General features: G+C 51.7%; 1 protein-coding gene across 1 annotated transcript in view; it reads right to left on the reverse strand.

Annotated features, from left to right (window-relative positions):
• Window positions 1–22063, reverse strand: part of TACC2 (transforming acidic coiled-coil containing protein 2) — a 181545-nt gene that overhangs the window by 73667 nt on the left and 85815 nt on the right. The window contains exon 8 of the mRNA XM_060098683.1: window positions 18385–18555. Coding sequence (XP_059954666.1) covers window positions 18385–18555 — 171 coding nt within the window. The remainder of the gene's footprint in view (window positions 1–18384; window positions 18556–22063) is intronic.

Genomic DNA, 22063 nt, shown 5'->3' on the forward strand with positions numbered 1-22063 from the left:
CTTCATCACTTCTCTCCATCCATCCTGGCCCTCCTATTTTGATCCTCACGGGTCTATGCAGGCATGGGCTTCCCTATTTGTGATGTTTTTTAGAGCCCAGGTCATGAGTGGTGCCACAGACGAAGCAGGCTGAACTTGCCCACAGAACAATCACTTTCACTCTCCGATACTAATGGCCCCTGGCTGCCCCTCGGTGGCCAGGGTGTGGGAATTTGCAGGAAGCTGAGGGAGCCCCCAGAATGAGGGTCTCCAGCTACACAAAGGACAAAGTACTTAATGCTGCAGCGGAGGAAGGGCACAGACAGCGGGTCTAATCAACAGACTCAGACCACATTTACTCAAGTACTTCCCGTCCCTTTCCTGTATGTGTTTCCCAACCGTCAGTGCTGAGAAGTAAGTGTTTTCTGTGGCAGAGTTCTCCTCTCCCTGCTACCCCTCTTTTATTCAGAAACAATGGCTACTGTCGCTACCAGAACTTCTTTCCCAGACAAGAAAGCAGCAGGTAGAGAAGTGGCCAACGGTTTCTGAGGGACCAGGACGGAGAGACTCACCTAGCTCAGGGCTTCCCCAACTTTTCTGCCTAAAAATCATCTGGGCATATTTACAAATCACTGGTTAAAATGGAGATTCTGATGGAGCCAATCTGGGGTGGGGCTTAAGATTCTGCCTTTCTAACAAGCTAGGGGAAGGTGATGCTGCCGTTTGTGGACCATCCCGGGAATCGCAAGGGACTGCGACACTCAAACCTCAGTCCCCCTGCCTCACCTCCCAATCCCATGTGCCATCCTCCAGTCTGCTGCTACACCCCAGAGGGGAGACACAAGACTCCCCACCTTCCTCCTCCTTCCTTATCCCACTGCACTCCTGAACAGAATGAAGCTATCAGCTGGGGCCACAAAAGTTGCCCAAAGGCACCCCAACCTGAAACCAGAAAGACAGAAATCCTGAACCCCCCCAAAAAAAATGTCCTGCAGGGACTTCCAAATCATCCCTGTCTTCCTCTGTCTTTTGGTTTCACTCTTACACACGGGCCTCCCTTAATTTGATCTTTCACAGGGAACCACCAGAAAAAAAAGAGATATAAATGTTCGGTCTAGATACCAGTTGTCAGGGGCTGTACCTCGCGGCAGGCGTGCACCGAGTTCATCTCCGTCCCTGCAGCCCTGACAGCATTATCTTACAGTGGAAGCGTCTTTTCTGCCATGGACCATATGCTACGCTGTCTTGCGTATTATTCATGTGCATGTGATTTTATGTGCATGGAAACGCATACTATTGTGAAAGACACGAACCTGTGCAAAAAGGGGGTACTCTCTTAATATACTTTTTTAAACCTCTAGACTGGAAATAAGCAAATCTGTAGTGGAAAAACAAGCCCCAGTTATTCAGACAGCAGAGATGCGATTTTAGAGAATAGTTGCCAGGTATGGCACCAGCCCCAAGCATTTCCACTCTCGCCAGTTTTTTCAAAACAAAAATGTTAGGGGATGGGGGGTGGGATTCTGTTTAGGAGTAAATATACCATCTTAAAGATCTCGATTTAGAGACATTTCAGAAGTCGCACTTCCAGGGAAAGAAGACTCAGGCTGGCACATACGGACCAGCTCACGCATGCAATATTTGAGAAGCAGCTTCCATCACGATGTGGCTGTTTGGCCTGGAGTTTTACTTAAGCACCACTTATTCCCATAGGGTAGACTTAGGGGACCTTATCCAAAAAGGCAGCTTCTACCTAACAGAATCTCTCTCAACATAGCCCTCAACCCGCAGAATCCTGGTCATTTATTAACGTAACTGGGAAAGAGGGAGGGGATGCCAGGGATGGGTAAGCTGAATTCCCAATGGCTGAGGAGTGTATTTTCCCAAACATACGGTCACATTATCTTTTCCAAGTCTCTCTAAAGCTTTTAGACAGGTTTGAGCCCTGACAGCTCACTAGCCAGTTAGTGCCTGCCACCCTTTAACTAAAAATAGGCTGAAACCGATCTTTTAGGCTTAGGCTCAAGTCCTGTGTGGTAGTACGTGATTTCCACGCATCTAACAATATGACACATTAACGAAAAACAGGGCAGGCAAAGCTCAAGGCTCACGGCACTTAAAATCCTCCAACACGACGCGCCTCCATTGTAAGCTGATGCTTTCTCGAGCTACGGGGAGGAAGACAAATGATCGGTGCACACCTGCTCCTCAGCACGGTTCGCTGCTAAAGAGCCGGAGCCTGGAAAACCATGAGGCTCGCTCAGCCTAGCATTACATCACCGCGCTGAGCCAAGGTCCTCATTGAAACCCAGGAGCGGCGACGAGTGAGGAAGCCCCACATGGCACCCCGTTCCTACTACAACACACAGACCAATCCCTGCAACCCTTTAATCTACACATCAGTGGCTCCCGTGACCACTTGACCGTCCCCACCCCTGCATCCCCACCAAACACTCTTTTCTGAAATGCATTCTTCTCTTTGGGAAAGGAGAGCAGGCAAGGCTGGGATGTGGAGGCCCGCAAGCCTGACCTGCTGAAATACAGCTCGGCAGCCAGATCTATTCAATAAGCCCCATCCTCCAGGCATGCCCGGGTAGGCAATGGAGACGACCGTATAGAAATGGCAATCCTAATAAACACCCAGCCAGGATAAAGGCCACCTCTGAGCACATTAGCTCTGTGGTTTAGAGAAACGATCGGATTCCTGGATGGATGCACAGTCAAATGCTGCCTCGACCAATGGACCCATGACAGGACCCTTCAGCTGCCTTTACTAATAATAGCAAGAGGCCTTGTCATCGACAGCGTTCACCAGCGAGTGAGTGCGTGGACGCTTAGGCTAACGGGACTGAACGTATACCAGCGATGCTCCACTCCATCCGCCTAGCCACGTGAGTGGCTGCCCCTAAACTGGTCTGTCTCCATGGGCACAGCACTGCCACACTCAAGGATTCTTCCCATGAGGCCCCTGTTGAGGCCCGGCTGTTCCCTTGCAGGAAATACCACTGTGCCGGGGGTGCAGAGTGAAGACACACAAGAAGCCCCCAATCATGCACTGGGCTGCTCAACAACCGTAAAATTCCAGGGGGTCACTTCTGCCCCCGGCAGTATCCTGGGGCTGCCAGATGCTCATTCCTGAGGGGGAACTAAATGCTAGAAGGGGGAGACACCAGGTAAAACCATGCAAGGCTGCCTGGAGAGAACGGCGGGGCCAGCCCCAGCTCCAGGCTGCCCGGGCTTCAGCAGAGGGGGCACTAACAAAGCCCTGGTAGCCTCTCCTCCTAGGGGGACAGGGGGCCTCCAGGGCGGCCCGGCGGAGCACTTACATAGCCTCGGAAGCCTCCAGGTTCAGGTCGCTGGCTGGGACTGGCTGCAGAGACTGCGACCCTCCCATCCTCGCTGCGCCCTGGCGAGCAGGCTAGCCGCGAGCAGGGCCAGCGTCCTGGCACGATTCCTCCAGCGGGAGCCCGGGGTGGGCCGGCCGGCGGCCGGGGCTGCTGCACTGCAGATGGGAGCAGCTGCTGGCATCCGGGGCGGCGGCGGCGGGGAGCTGCGGATCGGGGCCCGAGCCGGAGCCCGGGGAGCGAGCGCCGCGGAAGTGTGCGCGCGAGGGTGGCCGGCGCGCGCCTCAGTGTGTGCGCGAGTGTGGACGGCGCGCGCGGCTCTGCCGGGGCGCGCGAGTGTGAGCGTGAGCGCCGGTGGGGTCCGAATGGATCTGCTCTCAAAGCCCCCGGCAGCCCGGCTCCTGTGTACGACACGGTGATGTCACCAACACCGAGCAGCCCCCGACGCCTGCATCTTCACAAAGCTCCGCCGCTGGCTCCGGAAACGGGGCGAAGACCCTCCCTCTACACCCAAGTCGCCTCCCCCAGCTTCCCGCAGCCTCGCCCAGACCGCCGGCATTGTGTGGCTTTGAAATGCAAATGCACTGCGGGCTGGGGAGCGCGGGGCCCCAGGAGGGAGGGGCGTGGTGGTCTCGGCCAGGCTGACCACAGAGGGAGTGAGGGTATTCTCATTCCAGCTGGCTCATCCCTCCAAGGAAGTGGACTCTCCCGATGGCTGGGAGAGCAGGTAAACAGGCTGCAGTGGGAAATGTGCAAGACGTGAACAGTATCCTGGCGCCTTCTGCCTCCTTCAGGCCCGATGGCCAGGCTGGAGCTGGCTGAGGCCTGTGCCAGGGAGATGCGAGGGCCTGGCTCCCCGCCTCCCCACCCCTCGTGAACCTAGGCCCGGCCTCCAAGGACACCTTTTGGGGGTGGGGGGGATTGGGGGAAGAAAGAAACACAGCCGGCTAGAGTCTGCAGCCCCATCTTTGGCCACCAGATGAGGGCTCCACAGAGAAGCCCCGTGCAAGGGCTCATCCTAAACCATCAGAGGCCAGGCAAGCTGAGAGCAGCATGTCAAGCCCCTTAAGGCTAAGGGTGTACAGGGAAAAGGCAGCCCTCCCTGACATACAATCAAAACATCCATCTCTGTGATTCTAAACACAGGCTGGGCCTGCAGGAGTGTCTGTGACACCCGACCCAGTGCCCACAGCACCCACCCCCATCCCCCTGCTGGGGCAACCATGCCCAGCTAGCCAGGTCCCCCCACCTGGCTCTGGCCGGCTCCAAAACCCTCAAGTCTTGCTTGGGCTCCTGGGCGTCCTCATTGAAGGCTACTAGAGAAGGATTTCATCTCCTTTTGGTTCAGGAGGTTTGGGGCCCACCTGGGAACTGACCATCCATCCCATTCTGAGCTCCAAACACAGACTCACGACTGAATTAAGGTGGAACCTCTGATGCGTAAATTGAAAACTCTTCTCCAGGTTCCCAGCATTTCTTTACCCCACAGCGCCGTCAGCCTAAAATGCATCTAAATTGTGGCCAAAAGAAAAATGAAATGGAAACAAAAAACTCAAAGCATTTTGAAACGTCCTCCAACACACTGAGTGTTTTCTAAAACTGTGGCCAGGGATGTTTGGACGTGTACTCTTGAGGTTGCGGCTCCTGATGTCAGGGTAGTTCTAGAGCTTCATGGTGGGCTGATTTTGCTCTGCTGATATTTAAGATCGGTGTCGAACAAAGAGCCAGAAAGTCAAAATCGTTTCCTGGGATGCAACAACATGAAATTTCCAGGAAACACTGAGAAGGTTTACTTTCTCTTATTTAGATGAAAATAGCTAATGATGTGTCAGTCTCGCAGGGAAGGCAGCTGTCAGGGGGTGGCCTGGTGAGGCTTGCTCTAGAAAGCACCTCCCAGGAAGCTGTCACTGTCAGAGCCGCGTGTCATCTGGTGGCAGGGATTCTGAGACTTGTTCATCCTGTCATTCTCGGCACCCCGAGGGTTTGTTTCTTTGTTAGAAAACAGGCCTCTTGGGCCACATATGCAGCTGGGAGTCCAAAGAACCTGACCAGGTGGAGCTGAAAATTTCATAAGCACTAACCTAGACTTCATCTTTTGAGGAAAGTGACCCCTTCCCTGGGCACTGAGGGTATGTATGGCCTTCAGCCAAACTCGGCACTAGGAAAATACATGGGAAAAAAATGAGAAACCACAATTAGAACTCATCTGCTAACTTTTACTTTTCAGGACACGTGAAAGCACAGACCCTTCCAAGTGTCCAGATCCTTAACAGGTAGGGATTTGCTGCAATAACAAGAGAGGGCTTTGAAATGAGAAGGGAGTTCAACTCCTGACTTCTCCCTCCTTTGCTGTGTGGCCTTGAGCCAATCGCTTGACCATACTGAACCACTGCTTCCTCAGCTGGCAAAAGTGAGGAAGCATCTATTTTGCAGGGTATTGGGAATATTAGATTATATGTATGAAAACCTGGGACCAGGACTGTAATTGCTGCTTGAGTGGTGTTAATTTTCTTAAGTATAGCACCACACAGGAAATGAGGAGGCATTACAGTGAAGTGCTTTTATTTAGAATCCCAGCAATCATAAACTTATGACCTAGTGACACTTCACTTAGTAGGCTGACACCATCTCAGAGATGTTAAAAACATGACCAAAAACCAGGGGAAAAGCAAATACAACGTGGAAGCCCTTGAGGTCGATGCAACTGAAATCCGTGCATTACTAGTTTCTGTGATGAACTTCCGGAAGAACTTCTCAGACCCTCGTTTAAGACAGTTGATGTTTACTTTACACACAATTTAAAACAAGCTTGGGAACTTCTCTGGTGGTCCAGTGGTTAAGACTTCACGCGTCCACTGCAGGGGGCACGGGTTTGATCCCTGATCGGGGAACTAGAATCCCGCATGCTGCGCAGCATGGCCAAAAAAATAAATAAAAAATAAATAAAATAAAACAAGCTTGGTTAGCTAGTAATTCTGCCTACAGAAAAAAAGGAACACTTTTAAAAAATGCGGAGGGAGAGTGATTAGAGAGGAAAAGGGCTGCTCTCCCTAAGAACCCGGCCATGCTTGCACCCTCATCTCGGACTTCCAGCCTCCAGAACTGTGAGAAATCAATGTTTTTGTGTAAGCCACCTGGCCCACGTTATTTTTATTATAGCAGCCCAAGCTGACCAACCAAGACGGACTGTTTAAGATACACTTCTAGGACTAAGAACAACTAACAAAAAGGGAAAAGATTAAAAAACAAAACAAAACAAAACAAAAACACTATCCAAGTTAGACCAAGGAAATTTGAAAAAACAGCAGGCCAGGGCCATTTAAGCCAGCTTAAATGCTCCGTAGACCCTAGGCTCTGGTTGTCCACGGGAACTGCTGATGACACAGATACCACCCGCTATGCCCCACTCCTGCCTGCTTACTCCCTCCCACTCCTCCCTTCCTTCCTCAGCCACTCCACCCCAAATCACGCCCAGAAGGTAAAAGCATGGGTTTATACAATAAGAAAGCACAGATTCCATCCAAAATTATTACAATGCAAGCGATTAGCATTGCAATCACACATTCCCTAGTATCGTCAAACCTGCACTGAGCACCCACTTGGGCCAGACCTTTGGCTGAAGCTGAGGCTCCATCAGTCCCAACAGTCCCATCAGTCCCCTCTGCTTAGTCCCAGCCCTCCTTCCCGGAAGTGCTGCCGTCAAACGGCCCGGCTGTTCCTCCCTCCCTTACCGCCTCTTCACACCCACCCCACACTCCAGACTCTACCTGCCCGCACCTGGCCACCCTGTGAGATGCAGAGGCTGCTACAGCAGAGCGCTTCCTCTCTCCACCAAAGCAGTGATGCCCAATGTTTCTAACCACGGCCCTAATGAGACCTGAACTCCCCTTCTCCCGGCCTCTGGAGCACAGCATGCATATTCTAGAACGCTAAAGGTCAGCTAAGCCCACTTAGATGGGCTCCACTGCTAACCCTCCTGCTGATGTCCCCAAGACCTCCTAGAAACCTGGGTAAATCAAGGAATGCACCCATCATTTCTAGATCAATTAGCAATTCCACATATATGAGTGCATTTAGCATGTGCCTGGCCTATAAATGTCAAATAAGAGGAGTCTATTCTCAAGTTACTTACTGACACATACCAGAAAGATCAGCAAACCTGCTAAATATCCCTGTAATTGAGAGATAAGATATATGGTACAGACTCTTAAATCCCACTAGGGTCCAAGGGACCGAGCCACAGTCAGAAAGGGTGAGTAATTTGAAGCACCTCTGACACCCCAAGAAAAACACACTTGAGCGGCTTCATCTTTGCCTCCAGCCTCGGGGGAAGTCTCCAGTTGCCATAGCAACAACACTCTCCAAACAAGACCAGCGGACCCCTGCGCTGCTAATTAGCCCAAGCACACTGGCTAAAGGAAACCGGTTCAGATCACAGAAAAATCCATCTGGCGAGCACTAATAATGTAAATACAGATGGAGAATGGGCCTGGGCAAGATCCTATTTCTTCAAGTCTCTGGCCTTCACCGTCACAGTGGGGACCAGAGGGAGACTGCACAAAAGCATGTGGACCGCCAACCTTTAGGCAGGGTCCTGGCTCTGAGGTGCCATCGCCACCCGCTTGCAACATGTTCCTTCATCTCAAGCCCGGAAGGTCCAGCCCCACAACCCACAGCTCCAGCCAGCCTGTCGCTCACTGCCTTTCCTAAGATTCTACGAGCTGGGAGCCGTTTGATTTCAGGCCCGAGTTCAGGCCCACGTTCAGCAACCGTATGTCAATAGGAGCCTGAGACCAGCAAAGCCGACCAGCGTACAGGACCAGGCTGCAGGTCACGAACGGTGTGTTGCCGATACTTTCCCCACCCAGGTTTTACAGAGTAGGGGTCCATTTTCCTGGGCTTTTGGAGACACAGCTTTTACGTCCCGCAGCCTTGCTCCGTAAGTTGTCCACTGCCTTCGGGAAAAAGTCCCAATTCTATATTCTGGCCCTGATCCTGACACTGGCTCCATCCTGCATTCGAGCAGGGCCAGGGTCCCCGCTGTGACCTCAAGCCCAGGGGGTGCTTCTCCCCAGCCTCTCCAGCTCCCCCAATTCCTCCTGTGCATCAGGGCCCATCTCCCGGCCAGCTTTTAGGAGGGGTGAGTCTCCTCCAGCCCACAGACTTCTTCCTCCCCATTCTCTACCACGGGCAGATTTAAGCCTTGGTGCTTTCTCGCCTCATCAGAGTCTCGCTTTATCCGTGTGTCTGTGTTTGGTGGCCACGCTCTCCGGCCTGCCGTGTGCCCCACGCTCAGCCAGAGCTTCGTAAACATACACGGTGTGAAACCTCAGAGGATGTGGGAACAGGTCCTGGCAAAAGTCTTCAGGCTTATGGTAAATAGAGAAAAGGGAGAAGATTGTGGGGTTCCTTCATTTCCAGGGCCACAGGGATTCTGATCATCCTCTATACTCCAACATTAAATCTCACATGCTCACCCTGCGGAGTCTGAGTGGTTTACCTGGGCTGAAGAGCAGGCTCAGGTAAAACCTCATCTTTTCCAAGGTTCTCTTGCTCTCTCTTTGAAAAGGGCCGATCTTCTATGCCTTTCTCACCGCCTTCACCATAGGTACACCTGAGATCTTTCAAAGTTCCTTGCAAGCAAGGACCACCCCAAAGGCTACTCTTCATGGGGAAAAAAATTCCTTTCAATTCTTTTAGGATAGAAGGTGAAGGTTGAGGATTTTACTGTTAGACCCAGGAAGGCAACCCAAAATGTACTAGAAAAGAAACCAGTAAAGCGAGATAAGGGGGACTTCCCTGGTGGTCCAGTGGTTAAGAATCCATCTTGCAATGCAGGGGACGTCAGTTCAATCCCTGGTCCAGTAACTAAGATCCCACATGCTCCAGGGCAAATAAGCCCGAGCGCCGCAACTACTGAGCCCGCACGCCACAACTACAGAGCCCATGTGCTCTGGAGCCCGCGCACCACAGCTAGAGAGAAGGCCGCGCACCACAACTGAGACCCAACACAGCCAAAACATAAATAAATAAAATAAATATTTTTAAAAAGAGAGAGCGATAAGACTTACTTTTATTTTAAAATTAAGGATTCAGGATACATTTTTAATCTTTGATTCCTACAAGAAGGAAGGAAAGCAGGCTAACCCTAAAACCCAGGGCTATGCAAGAGTGAGGATAGCATTGAGTTGAGAAGTCTCATCACATGTGCAAAGGAAATCAGTAACACGAACACCACATCCCAGAAGACTAAATAAGATCCTTAAAATCCTTCTTTCTTTACCAAACAAATTCAGCTCTTTTGAGATGGAAATGGTAGAAGACACTTTTGAGATAACATTTTAGAAAATATATCCTACCTAATCTCAAAAAGGACTCAAGCTTGCAATTCAAGACAGCAAAAGAATCTTGAAAGAAAAGATGGCTAAAAGCCTGAGGGACTGAGGTTATCCCGAAAGTACTTACCTAAGCCCTGGTTGGAGTAAGCTGCAGGTTTGGCTCTACGTTTCCCAGCAGCCAAAGCGAAAAGGGAAACAATCATTTTCAGTTACACAATTCATAAAACCCAGCAGATTTTTTTTTAAAAAGGCCATTCCATGGATAAGCAGCTTTTTGCCTGACTGACATTCTCAACATGTTCTTTCCTATGGGTTCTCCATCAGGAAACAGGGTATATGGTGGATAATGCCTTCAACAATATCCTTCCACCAAGACAACATTCAATTTCATATGGCAACTTCAGCAAGTGTATCAGCCCCTACTTAGCTCCTCTAGCAATCAGTAAAATCAGAAGTTCCTGGGGGATCTATTTCTAGTTGCCCCATCCTGCAGAGAGGGTCCCCTCCCATCCATGCTCCCACAGTAACAAGGTAACAATAAGGGGAAGCAAAGGTCAGCCTTGGAAGATGTTCATCAACCAAGCAACCACTTCTGGACTCAGTTGTCCCTCAAATACTCCTCCTGGCTTCACAAGTTCTTGCCAGTTGTCTCTCGTTGATTGTGGGGAAATATACACCACCACCAACTGCAAAGGAAACTGCAAACCTAGCAGAAGCTGCAGGACACCATGAAGTGAGTGAATCTGATCCTGAGGAATTGCTCAAAAGCCACCCAAAGCTGTTGAAGAAATGGTGATCTGTGAACAACTGAAGAGGAGAAACTCACAAAGATGAGGAAGAAGGTAGCTTCGAAGAGAGGACATCAAAGAAGCGAGAGAGCCCTTCAGGAAACTGTTGAAGCGTTTATGTTAAAGTGACTGTGTACTTGAGCTGCAGGAGTCAAGTGTGAAGTGAAGAATATGCAAGTCTGAAAATCTGCCAGAAAAACATAGCCAAAATTCTTTGTTCATGCTAAGCATGAACATATGGTTATCATTAAAGTCCACATTTTGTTAAATATTAATCATTCTCATAATTTTTTCATTTCTTTTTTCAAGATCAAGTCCCAATTAAACATTTTTCCCACTATTACCGTAAAAGTTTGATTCAACAAGTGGATTCATTTTAAGTGGCCTTTCTCAAGGAACAATTTTCTTTAGATAATCTGCACCCCTTACTGTAACTACTTTTATCAACAAGGTTTAAGATCATAGGCAAAACCAAACAGGGAGACATTTGGCCAAATAAAACACCGACCTCCAGAGTTCAAGTTTCTACTAAGAAATAGTCAAGTTTCATTCAAACCTGGGAAGACAGAACCGATTGACTGGGGTCAAAAACATAACCAGTGAAATCCATCTTTCCTCTCGGAGAACTGTTTCCAAGAAGAACAGAAAATTGCAAAAGCACTATAAAAACATTTCAGTCTTTGTTAAAAGAGCTAAAATACTGTATTTGATTTGACTGTTGTGTTAATCTATTGAGCTCCTCTAGAGCTTTAGCCTACTGGTTTTAGAGGTTACTTTGTACCAGGAATAAGAGGCCTTTTAAAGAGAACATTCAAGTGTAAACAGAGATGGAATCTCCCAGCTGTCAAAATGGACAGTAAAGCTGGTTTCTGAAGCCAGACTGGAGAAACAGGTTGAGAACTGCAGGTTCCACCCATCTGGACTGAGAGAGGGCTCTCCGTAGTGGCCCCAAAGTGTCCGTTCAGTGTGGAAATGCTTCCAAGATGAAAATGCAAAAGAGTACATGCAGAAGCTCTAAAACTCGTGGCCCTTCCTTCGTTGGGTCCTTGTGACATCCGCTGCCCCAGAGCAGAGGCCAGTTCAGGAAGGTGGCCGGTTGTCAGCTGGTCTGGAGTAAATGTCTTCCCATGCCTGACTAGCAGTGACACAGAGCCTGACACGGGGCTGTCCCACTTATGAGTGGAGCGGTGAAAACCAGGCGCTGAGTCCCAGAACTGCTGACTCAAGGCTCTGTGATAGAATAGAAATCCAGAACAGCTGGGCCAGAAATAGCAACCATGCGCATCTACTGATAGATAATTAGCATAACATCTGAGGGCAGGGAATGAATGAGTGTGAGTGTGTGTGTGTGTGGGGGGGGGGCATGTGTGTGTGCACACATGTGCTACCAAACCCTAAATATACTTCCTTCTTTTCATAACCATCCCATAGGCCCTATCTATGTAACCCCCTAGGCACCCTGCCTAACCGTCACTGGATGCAATTACCTTATAACTTAGTGCCTGAGGAAGAGGGATTATTTTTCCCAAATACCCAGATTTTTTAGGAATTGATCTGTCCATGGGAAGACAATCTTGCCATGACAGCAGAATGACCCAATTCCTGCCGCATCCCGCTGACCCTAAGAAAATGTGCGAGAGACATTACCAGGTCTCGTGACAGCTTTCAGAGGCTGGTGACTTATAAAAGTTCCGTGCAGAATAAGTGTATGGTATATTCACATTTTTTTGCATCTCTTTAAGCCATTAATGCACAAAAAGATGAAGGGGTCCTACTTTATGTCAACATTTCCCTGGGGCAGTAATTGTCCAGCCTGGGAACATGCCTCTGGTCCCCTAGCATTGGGGACAGCAAGGTGTGGCTCCCTGGTTTCTGGGAGGTCCACATCGCCCTCCAGAGGGGTCTTCTCTGACCCCTTCAAACTAGGGTAGCCGCCCCCCAGTACCCCCAGCATCCAGTTTCTCCTTACAAAGCAGAGGTTTGGGCCAGGTCGGTTCCTGGAGGGCTGAGGCCATGCCTCCCATATGCCCCACGAAATGCCCAATGCCGGGGACACAGAGACCCTCCTGAAATGCAAAAATCTAAAATTATGGGCCTCCCTGGTGGCGCAGTGGTTGAGAGTCCGCCTGCCGATGCAGGGGATGCGGGTTCGTGCCCCGGTCTGGGAGGATCCCATATGCCGCGGAGCGGCTGGGCCCGTGAGCCATGGCCGCTGAGCCTGCACGTCCAGAGCCTGTGCTCCGCAACGGGGGAGGCCACAACAGTGAGAGGCCCGCGTACCGCAAAAAGAAAAAAAAAAAAAAAATCTAAAATTATGAAGTGGCAGCCAACCTAACATGGGGTCCAGGGCACCACTGGGAATGGAAGGCGGGCTCCTGGGCCTCACGCTGCCCTGACACCTCTGACGCCCCCAGAGCTGGGCTGGGCACTTCCATCCAGGCCTTCACTGGCCCCTCAAAGTTCCATGCACACCCTGCTCCTCACTGGACCCCAGATCAGGTCAGAATCCCTTCCAGCTTTGGAGGAGTCTCCCAACTGCACCCCAATAAGCAGGGCCAGGGGAGCCCTGCCTGGCAGCCCACTCTCCTTCTGTCTCCCGCCAGAAATGGGAAAAAGAATTTGAGGGCTGGGACTTCCCTGGTGGCACAGTGGTTAAGAATCCGCCTGCCAGTGCAGGAGACATGGGTTCGAGCCCTGGTCTGGGAAGATCCCACATGTTGCGGAGCCCATGCGCCACAACTACTGAGCCTCTGAGCCTGTGCTCTGGAGCTCGCGAGCCACAACTACTGAAGCCCGCGCACCTGGAGCCCATGCCCTGCAACAAGAGAAGCCACCACAATGAGAAGCCCACGCACCGCAACAAAAAGTAGCCCCCCGCTCACCGCAAATAGAGAAAGCTCGCGCACAGCAACGAAGACCCAACACAGCCAAAAATAAAAATATAAAATAATAAACAAATTTTTAAAAAAAAGAATTTGAGGGCTGCGATCATGGGTCCCCCCTGCTCTGTACTGGCTCCGCCCAGACTGAGGAAGCCACCATTTACTGAACTGTGTTTGGAGAACAGAGTGACGGGCTTCCTCGCTGTGCTCCTGGGGCTGAAGCCAGCCAGGTGGAGCTTCCAGACACGCCTGCCTGCAAACACTGGGAAGCTCAGCAGCCCCCAGACACTGGTGCCTGTTCATGAGACTGACCGAGAGCCGGAGGCCCAGGTCACACGGCCTCTGCGTGTCCTGCCAGGACCGTGATGCTCAGCAACATATCCGCGCCCAGGGCTGCCCTGCAAGAAGTGGGTGTGACAGGCAGGAGAGTGAGCGAAATGAAATGTGGTTCTCGTAAACGAATGAACGAGGCCAGACCAGACCTCCGTCTGCTCAGTGCAGCATCTCATCACCAGAGAGTCTCAGCATCAGCAACCCCAAGGATGGTCCTGACCTCACCTACAAAATGAACCACTGAGCTGTAAGTGGGCAAACGGCCTGGCTCTGTGCGCGAGGATGTGCGGTACTTCTCAAGGGGTTCACTCCCCTGAGCTGTGTGCGAGGATGTGTATTTCTCGAGGGGTTCACTCCCCTGAGCTGGCAGGAGAAGCGTACCACCCTAGAGGCCAGGGAGAAGGTCTCCTCACTCCCTCTCCTGCCAGGAAAAGCTCTCAAGTCTGGGAGAGGTGCTGACAGAGAGACGGGAGCATTTGAGGGCTGCCCACGGTGGGCAGAACATCCCACCAGAAACCGTGGTGAGCCCAGGCCACCTGCCTCTCCCCAGACCCCAGGCTGCATTCAGGGTGGTGTGTCTCAGGGGTGTTGTCCCCCGGCCTTCCTGCACCAACACAGAACCAGCTCCTCCTTGCAAGAAGTTCAGCTGCTTCCCCCGTCTCATTCCTTCTGGGTCGTCCAGGCAGCCGTTGGCCAGGTTTCCAAGTTACCGATTCCTTAGGGACCGCCATCCCCAGCAGGCAGCGTAGGAGGTCAGCTCTGATGTTTGCTGAGGTTCACGTCTGCCTGCCCCACGTGCCAACACAGCGGGCTCTTTGCCGTAAGCCCCCCGAGGTCCAAAAACCTCTGGTCAGCTGTGGCTGCCTTGGCAAGAGTGAGGGCTTTCGACTTGCATTCCTGGAAATTCTTTATCTTCAGATTCCCTGCCTGGCTTCAGCCTCCTAAAGCTCAATTAATCGCCACATAATGCTCTCCAAACAGCTTTAGTAGGTCAGGGTGTCTGCTGAGCACAAAGGCTGTGGGCAGTGCTGAAGGAACAAGAAAGGCCTGTCGGAGCCCTGCCACCCTGGTAGACACTGTCCCTCCCAGGACAACCCCTCTGCTTCGGGCAGGGTTGGGAAGCAGAGAAATGAAGCCCCCTCTCCTCCCCATGGACTCTCTCAAAGTCACATCTGTTCTCCCCAAGGCTTGTGGCCTAATGATTACCAGTGGACATGGGGGAGGGATGAGGGTGGGAAAACTCCGGGAGAAAAGCCATTTGCCCTGGAAATGTGGGATTATGTCATCATTTCCCCAGCAGCCATCAGAAGCAGGGGGAGGCTACAGGAAGTCACCCAGCATGCTTGCAAGAACAGAACATCTGTCGATTCTGTAATAAGATGTGCCCTGGGCTTTCTGTGCTAAGACACCGGGTCTCACTGCCCCACTGCTCTCCCCTCCAAGCCCAAAGAGGGGAAGACAAAGCCACAGATGTCAGGGGCACTGCCGTCGCCTGGGCATGGTGAAAACACACAGAGGGCATAACAGTTCCAACAAGAGAGGTCTGGCTGGAGATGGGCACTGATGGAGGACGTATCTCCAAATCACGAGACCAACAGGGACCTCAGACTCTGGCCCAGACCTGGCGCATAACAACTTCCATTTCAGTGAAATTAAATTTTCACTTGTACATTTTTGAAACTTGCTTCGAAAACTTCCAAGGACCCGCCAAAGGGAAAAAGACAGGATTTATTTGGATCCCTGGATCCAGGCCACAGCCCCGTTGAAAAAAGCAGCCATGGAGAGACACTGGAGTTGGCAACACCCTGAAGTCACAGCTGAGGGTGTACTTAGGGCAATGGGACCACAGCTGTCCCTGGTCCTGTCCAGTCCGCTGGGCCAGGACAGGGAGCCTCAGGGTATGGGGGCCCTGATCAGTCCTGAAACCACTCCTGCCCTGCCAAGCAGCTGGAGAGATCTTTTAAAAATGCAAATCTGCTCAGATCTCTGCCTGCCTCAGGGCTTCTGGACCTTCTTAAAATAAAGCCCTAGGAGCCAATGGCCCAATGGCCAAAAAGCTGGAACAATCAGAGCAACCAAATAAAGTAGTACTGTATTAGAACTCAAAGTATACAATAGATACCCACGAGTCCATATTGATATAAATAAATGATTGAATGAGTTAATAAATGGAGGAGAAGAGACAAATCTCCCATGCAAAAGAATTCCAAAAAATTTATGTAGATACTCCCCCTAAAAGAGGGGGCACAACTCCCCAGTCCTGAGATGTGCCCATAGTGACTTCCTTCCAAAGAGGACAGTATGGAAAAGGGGAAAAAAAGAGAAATTTGACAGTGGAGAAATCTGACAAACACGACCCCAGCCAAGCGATCAAGGTCAATGTGAACAGTCATAAAACACGTTGATAAAGTACCCTTGATATGATGTGATGAAAGTGGCACTTTACCTCTGTGCTCATCCTCCCCAAACCCATAACTCTACTCTAATCATGAGAAAAACATCAGACGAATCCCAGCTAAGGGACATTCGACAAAGTACCTGACAGTCCTCCTCAAAACTGTCAAGGTCATCAAGAACAAGAGAGTCTGAGAAACAGTCACAGCCAAGAGGCGCCTAAATGCCATGTCGTATCTTGGATGGGATCCTGGGACAGAAAAAGGACATTAGGGAAAAAGTAAGGAAATCGGAATAAACTATGGACTTTAGTTCATAATAATGTGTAAATATTGGTTCATGAATTGCATCAAGTGAACCACGCTATTGTTGCGATGTTAATAATAGGGCAACTGTGTGCTTGGGTAAATGGGAACTCCTGATAGTACTGTCTCGATGTTTTTGGTAAGTCTAAAACTATTCTTAAAAGAAATCTATTAATCGAAAGAAATTCTACCGAGAAAAAAAAATAAAGCTCCCAGTCCTTAACATGAGTCACGGTGTGCCAACCACCGGCCCCTGACCACTGTGCTACTCCCTTCCCTTCTCTGCAGGCCCCAGCCTCAATGAGATCCCTCTTTAGTTTTGCTCCCTTCTCTTTCCTCAAGGTTTCTGCAGATGCTGTTCCCTCCCCTGCCCGTGTGTAGTTAAGTCCACTTAGCCTTCAGCTCTCAGCTTAGAAGTTGCCTCCCCCAGGAAGCCCTCGGGGACAAGGGACCAACAGAGAGGCAGGTAGACCTCAGGAGATAATGGGCAAGGAAGAGCGTCTGCTCCACGGAGTATCATCCAGATAAGAGAGATTCAGGTCCAGCTCCATCCCCACCTCCTCATCACTGTGTGTTCTAGAACCACATCTGCACACAACGAGCCTCCTCTCCCCTGATTCCTCTGTTACTTCTGGACACTGGCTTGGCAGGTGATCATCAGTGCATTGGCCACCCCTTGTACTCTCACTCTCTCCTTCAGCTTAGCTTTGGGCACCTCTGTGCCTCCCCAGTAGCAGGACTCTCTGAGGCCACGGGCTTCCCCTTCTCAACACACCCAGGTGTGTTTAGCCCTCCACAAGAAAAGACTATCCGAAAATGCTCTTTAGAGGACTTAATAGCTAAGCAGAATAGTTTCTAATCAGAACCAGCTGTTTGCATAGAAACAGGAGGTCTGAATACTTGCTGTGATGATTAATTTTAAGTGTTGTCTTGGCCATTGTACTCAGATATCTGGTCAGTGTAGATGTTACTGTGAAGGTATTTTTTTAGATGAGAGTAACATTTAAATCAGTAGACTTTAAGTAAAGCAGATTACCCCACCATAATGTGGGTGAGCCTCACCCAATCAGTTGAAGGCTTTAAGAGACAAAGACTGAGGTCCCCCAAGGAAGAGGGAGTTCTGCCAGCAGACGGCCTTTGGACTCCAGCTACAACATCAATTTGTCCCCAGGTCTCCAGCCTGTTGGCCTGCCTTGCAGTTTTTGGATTTGCCAGTCTCCACATTTTCATGAGCCAATTCCTTAAAATAAATTTCTCTCTAAACAGGCAGACCTCCGAGGTAATACAAGTATGGTTCCAGACTACCACAATAAAGCGAATATCACAATAAAGTGAGTCACATGAAGTTTTTGGTCTCCCAACGCATATAAAAGTTACTTTTACACTATACTGTAGAATATTGTGTGCAATAGTATTATGTCTAAAGAAACCATTGTACATACCTTAATTAAAAAATACTTTATTACTAAAAAATGCTAACCGCCATCTGAGCCTTCAGTGAGTCAATCCTTTTGCAATAGTAACATCAAAGATCACTGATCACAGATAACCATGACAAATATACTAATGAGAAAGTCTGAAATATTGCGAGAATTCTCAAAATGTGACACAGAGACACGAAAGGAACAAATGTCGGGAAAATGGAGCCAATAGACTTGCTCAATTCAGCGTTGCCACAAGCCTTCAATTTGTAAAAAACTCAACATCTGCAAAGCGCAATGAAACAAGTTATGCCTGTATATGTGTATATATATCCCACTGGTTCTGTTTCTCTGGAGAACGCCAATTAATACACCAATACTCACACAGGACGCCCCCTTTGTTACATGGAGAGCTTGCTAGCGTGGATAAACTTCAGATCAACTACAGCCCAAACAATCACACATGGCATCACGGGTCCAAAGTGTCAACGCCTTCTTGGCGCCATCCTAAATGCAGCTCCCCCAGGGCCTAAGGGGCGGAGACCACCAGGCCCCTCCTCTCTGGGGGCAGCAGCTTGGAAGGAGAGCTTTGTACAATACCTGCTTAAGTCCTTGGCTAGACCTTGGCAGGAGGGAATGGAAGCTTCGACTCCATCACCAGCTGGGGTGGAAGGCAAAGATGCGTGGCCGTCACCAGCTGGGGCGGAAGGCAAAGATGTGTGTTCTGAGGCCGGGGGAGTGAGATCCGCACGGGCAGCAGCTGGGTGGGTGCTGGGGACACAAAGGGAGAATTATTCCCAGCGGAACTCGGCTCCTTTATGGCACATTCATCAGGCCCGCTCACCCCTCCCGATCCACTCACACACATGGCGTTGGGTATTTAAAGACCCAGCACACTGCTGCCCCAGGCTCCCCACCGGGTTCCCCAGGCCTCTGCGTAGACACAGTCGGGGTGCACCTTCCAGTGCAGCAGCCCCCAGGCCAGGCTGTGAATTCCACCCCCTCCTTAGGCTGCAGCAGAACCCAGGCTGCAGGCAGCTCGGGTGTCAGAACACTCTGAGTTGTCTTGTTGGAGTTTTGTTTGGGGGAAGGGACTTTCATATGATCGTTTCTCATCACTTTTTAATAAGCAGTGAAACTCTGGGAGTTGAAAACTAAAATACAATTTTGCAAACTCCCCAGGATTTGGCGCAGAACTCTGAGGCTGAGAAAAGTCAAGGTGAAGAGGCTGATGTGTAACCAAGGAACCTGCACCAGGAACTTCCCGGGATCCCTCTTCCCTGGGGAAGGATTCCCAGAGCACAGCCCTGTCCCTGGTTTAATGGGTGAGTGCCCCCTGCTGGACATCCAGGGAAAGGCTGGGAGTGCAGGGTGGGCCCCAGCAGGAGGGAAGGCAGCAGGGGCTTCCCTGGTGGCGCCGTGGTTGGGAGTCCGCCTGCCGATGCAGGGGACGCGGGTTCGTGCCCCGGTCCAGGAGGATCCCGCGTGCCGCGGAGCGGCTGGGCCCGTGAGCCATGGCCCGCTGGGCCTGCGCGTCCGGAGCCTGTGCTCCGCAACGGGAGAGGCCGCAACAGTGAGGGGTCCGCGTACCGCAAAAAAAAAAAAAAAAAAAAGAGGGAAGGCAGGAAGGACAGCCACCTCCAGACACACCCTTGGAGCCAAAAGGCACCAGGCTCGGTGCTCAAAAGAGGTTCTGATCTTCCCCTTTGGCAAAAGCAAGACTAGCGATGCCGTCCACAGACTTCCAGGGCGGGTTAGCCCTCCCAGCCTCTCCGGCTGTCCGCACTGCTGTCCACACTGTGTGGCTCAGTGCCGAGAGCCTGAAACCCGGCCAGAGGTCGAGGCTGGGGTGACGAGTTTCACAGCCTCGTGCTGGGGACTCATTGCTTCCCTGTGGGCGTGAGCTCCTGCCGGCAGCTCCCGCACTGCAGGAAGGCAGGACGTTCGGGTTTCCAACCCGTGTCAAGGGCGTCCTGCTAATCTCCACCTCCTCCACGTCCCCTGCGAGGCTGGCTTCCCGGCCTGGAGGGCGGCTGCCACGGGCACCGCGCACCCAGTACAGCGAAAGAACTTGCAGTCTAGCCCCAAATCCCCGTCGCAGCTCTCGGCAGGTCCTGCAGGGCCAGGCCTCTGCCCCGCGCCTCGCCCCACCGTCCTCACCCTCACCTGCTCTGCTCTGACCAGCCGGGCCCCCCTCCCCGGGTTCCCACGGACTGGCTGCCCCTGCTGTGTCCTGGCCTCGGAAGCCTCCCTCGTCCCCGGGCCAGCAATTCCTCCGCTGCCTGCGTCCTGGCTTGGCCTTCACTATTCCGCCCCTGCTGGTGCCAGTGTCCGGGGTGGCTCTGTCCTAGGTGCCTGAGCCTGTGAGCCCGGGCCTGTGTTAAGTGCTTCACATACGTGACCTCGGGAAGCGCCACAACAGCCTTTGAGTCAGGTGTCATCACCCTCACTTTACAGGGATCAAAGCCGAGGCTCGGAGAGGCGAGGTCACAGAGCGAGCTGGCGGGGGAGCCAGGATGGGAACCCAGGCTCTGAACACCGAGAGCCTGAAACCCAACCAGAGGTCGAAGCTGGGGTCCAGCTCCATGTCCACCTCCTAACGGACCCCCTAGCACACACCCGGAAGCCCCCAGCTCCTCCTCGGTGACTCCCGTCACCTGGGACTTGAAGACCACGAGGGAGACCGAACTCCCTGAGGACAGGGGCTTCATCTCTCAGATTCACCCCAGCAGCCCAACATCCAGCCAGGCCGCCCACAGTGGGCACTCGGACAGGCAGAGGGAGAGCCGGGGGCGGGGTGGGGGGAGTCCCGAATGGCTACGACCCAACCGGGTTCAGGGGGCAGAGACATAGCTGGAACCACGTGACCTTCTCCCCTGGGCCTCATGGAAACTAGGAGCAAAACAGAGCAGAGAATAATGATCCTGGCTAAGCCCAGAGCAAGGCAATCCACCCGTGAACAAAAATTACAATGAGCTCGTGGGCAGGACCGGCAAAAGTGCGAAGTGGGTTTACAGATGGCACGATGCCTTGGCTGTTCAAACTGTTGTTTGTACCAACATGGACAGTGGCTGAAATAACTTTCTTCATAAAGAGGTGACTCAAACGAATAATGAAAACTATGGGGGGGGCGCTGTTAAGCTCCTTAAGGAAGCCATTTTCACACTCTGGAAAGCTACATTTATTCTTATCCATAAGCAGTGAACAGACCATTTACAAACTCAAGCCTTTAGTCTAAAATTTGCTTTCGAAAGAAATTACACTGGCCGAGCCCCTTCCTCTGCACACCCCCTGAAGATTTTATTTAATTTAATGCAAACAGAATAGGTGACACAGTTCGTAGTTCTGTACTTTACAACTCCACCAAAGGGCAAGGAAAGGTTTCTGTCTTTGAAAACCCTGGCGGCGGGGAGAGGCTGTGGCCTCAGAACAAGGCCAACCCCATGGGGAAGCACAGTGACAGCCACACTGCGATGAGGATGCCTCGAGGCTGACCGCATCCCCCCACCCCTGAGAACACCCTGTGGTCCCCTCAGCTCTTCAGCCCGGAGACCGGATGCCTGCCCCGTCCACCCTTCACTTGGTTGGCACCCAGACCACCAGGGCCACACCCTTCCGGCACTGGCCTGTTCCCATCAGCTAAAGGCACCAAACAAATGACTCAACAGCTCTTTTAAGAATGATGGCGCCCCTCCCTCCTGGTCTGCAGCCTGCCCCAACCCCAGAGGCCGGGAGGTCAGGCCCCAACAGGGAAAGCTTCAGTGACTCACGACCAAAGCTCCGACACACGGGCACCTACAGATGCCTCCCGGCCCCACAGAACTCCCGCTGTCCCCTCCTAACCCTCCTCCTCCCCCAAATTTCTCCCCAGCTTGGCTAGTGGCCCCACCAGCTGTCCAGGCCCTGGACCAGAAGTTGAGACTGTCCTTGACTCTCTTGTTCTCTCGCCCCATCATCGCCCCTCCGTGCTGAGTCACATCCCTTGTCCTTCCAGAATCTGTCTCCTTTGTCCTGCTGGTCCAGGCCTGCAGCTTCTCTGAGCAGGGCTCCTGCACATCCATCCCCCAACACACACACACACCAGAATGTCCCAACTCGAGCTCTGATCAGGTCCTTTCTTTTTTTTTTTTTTTTTTTTTGCGATACGCGGGCCTCTCACCGCTGTGGCCTCTCCCGTTGCGGAGCACAGGCTCCGGACGCGCAGGCTCAGCGGCCATGGCTCACGGGCCCAGCCGCTCCGCGGTATCTGGGATCTTACCGGACCGGGGCACAAACCTGT

The sequence above is a fragment of the Mesoplodon densirostris genome, chromosome 1 (assembly GCF_025265405.1).
Source record: "Mesoplodon densirostris isolate mMesDen1 chromosome 1, mMesDen1 primary haplotype, whole genome shotgun sequence".
Lineage (NCBI taxonomy): Eukaryota > Metazoa > Chordata > Mammalia > Artiodactyla > Ziphiidae > Mesoplodon > Mesoplodon densirostris.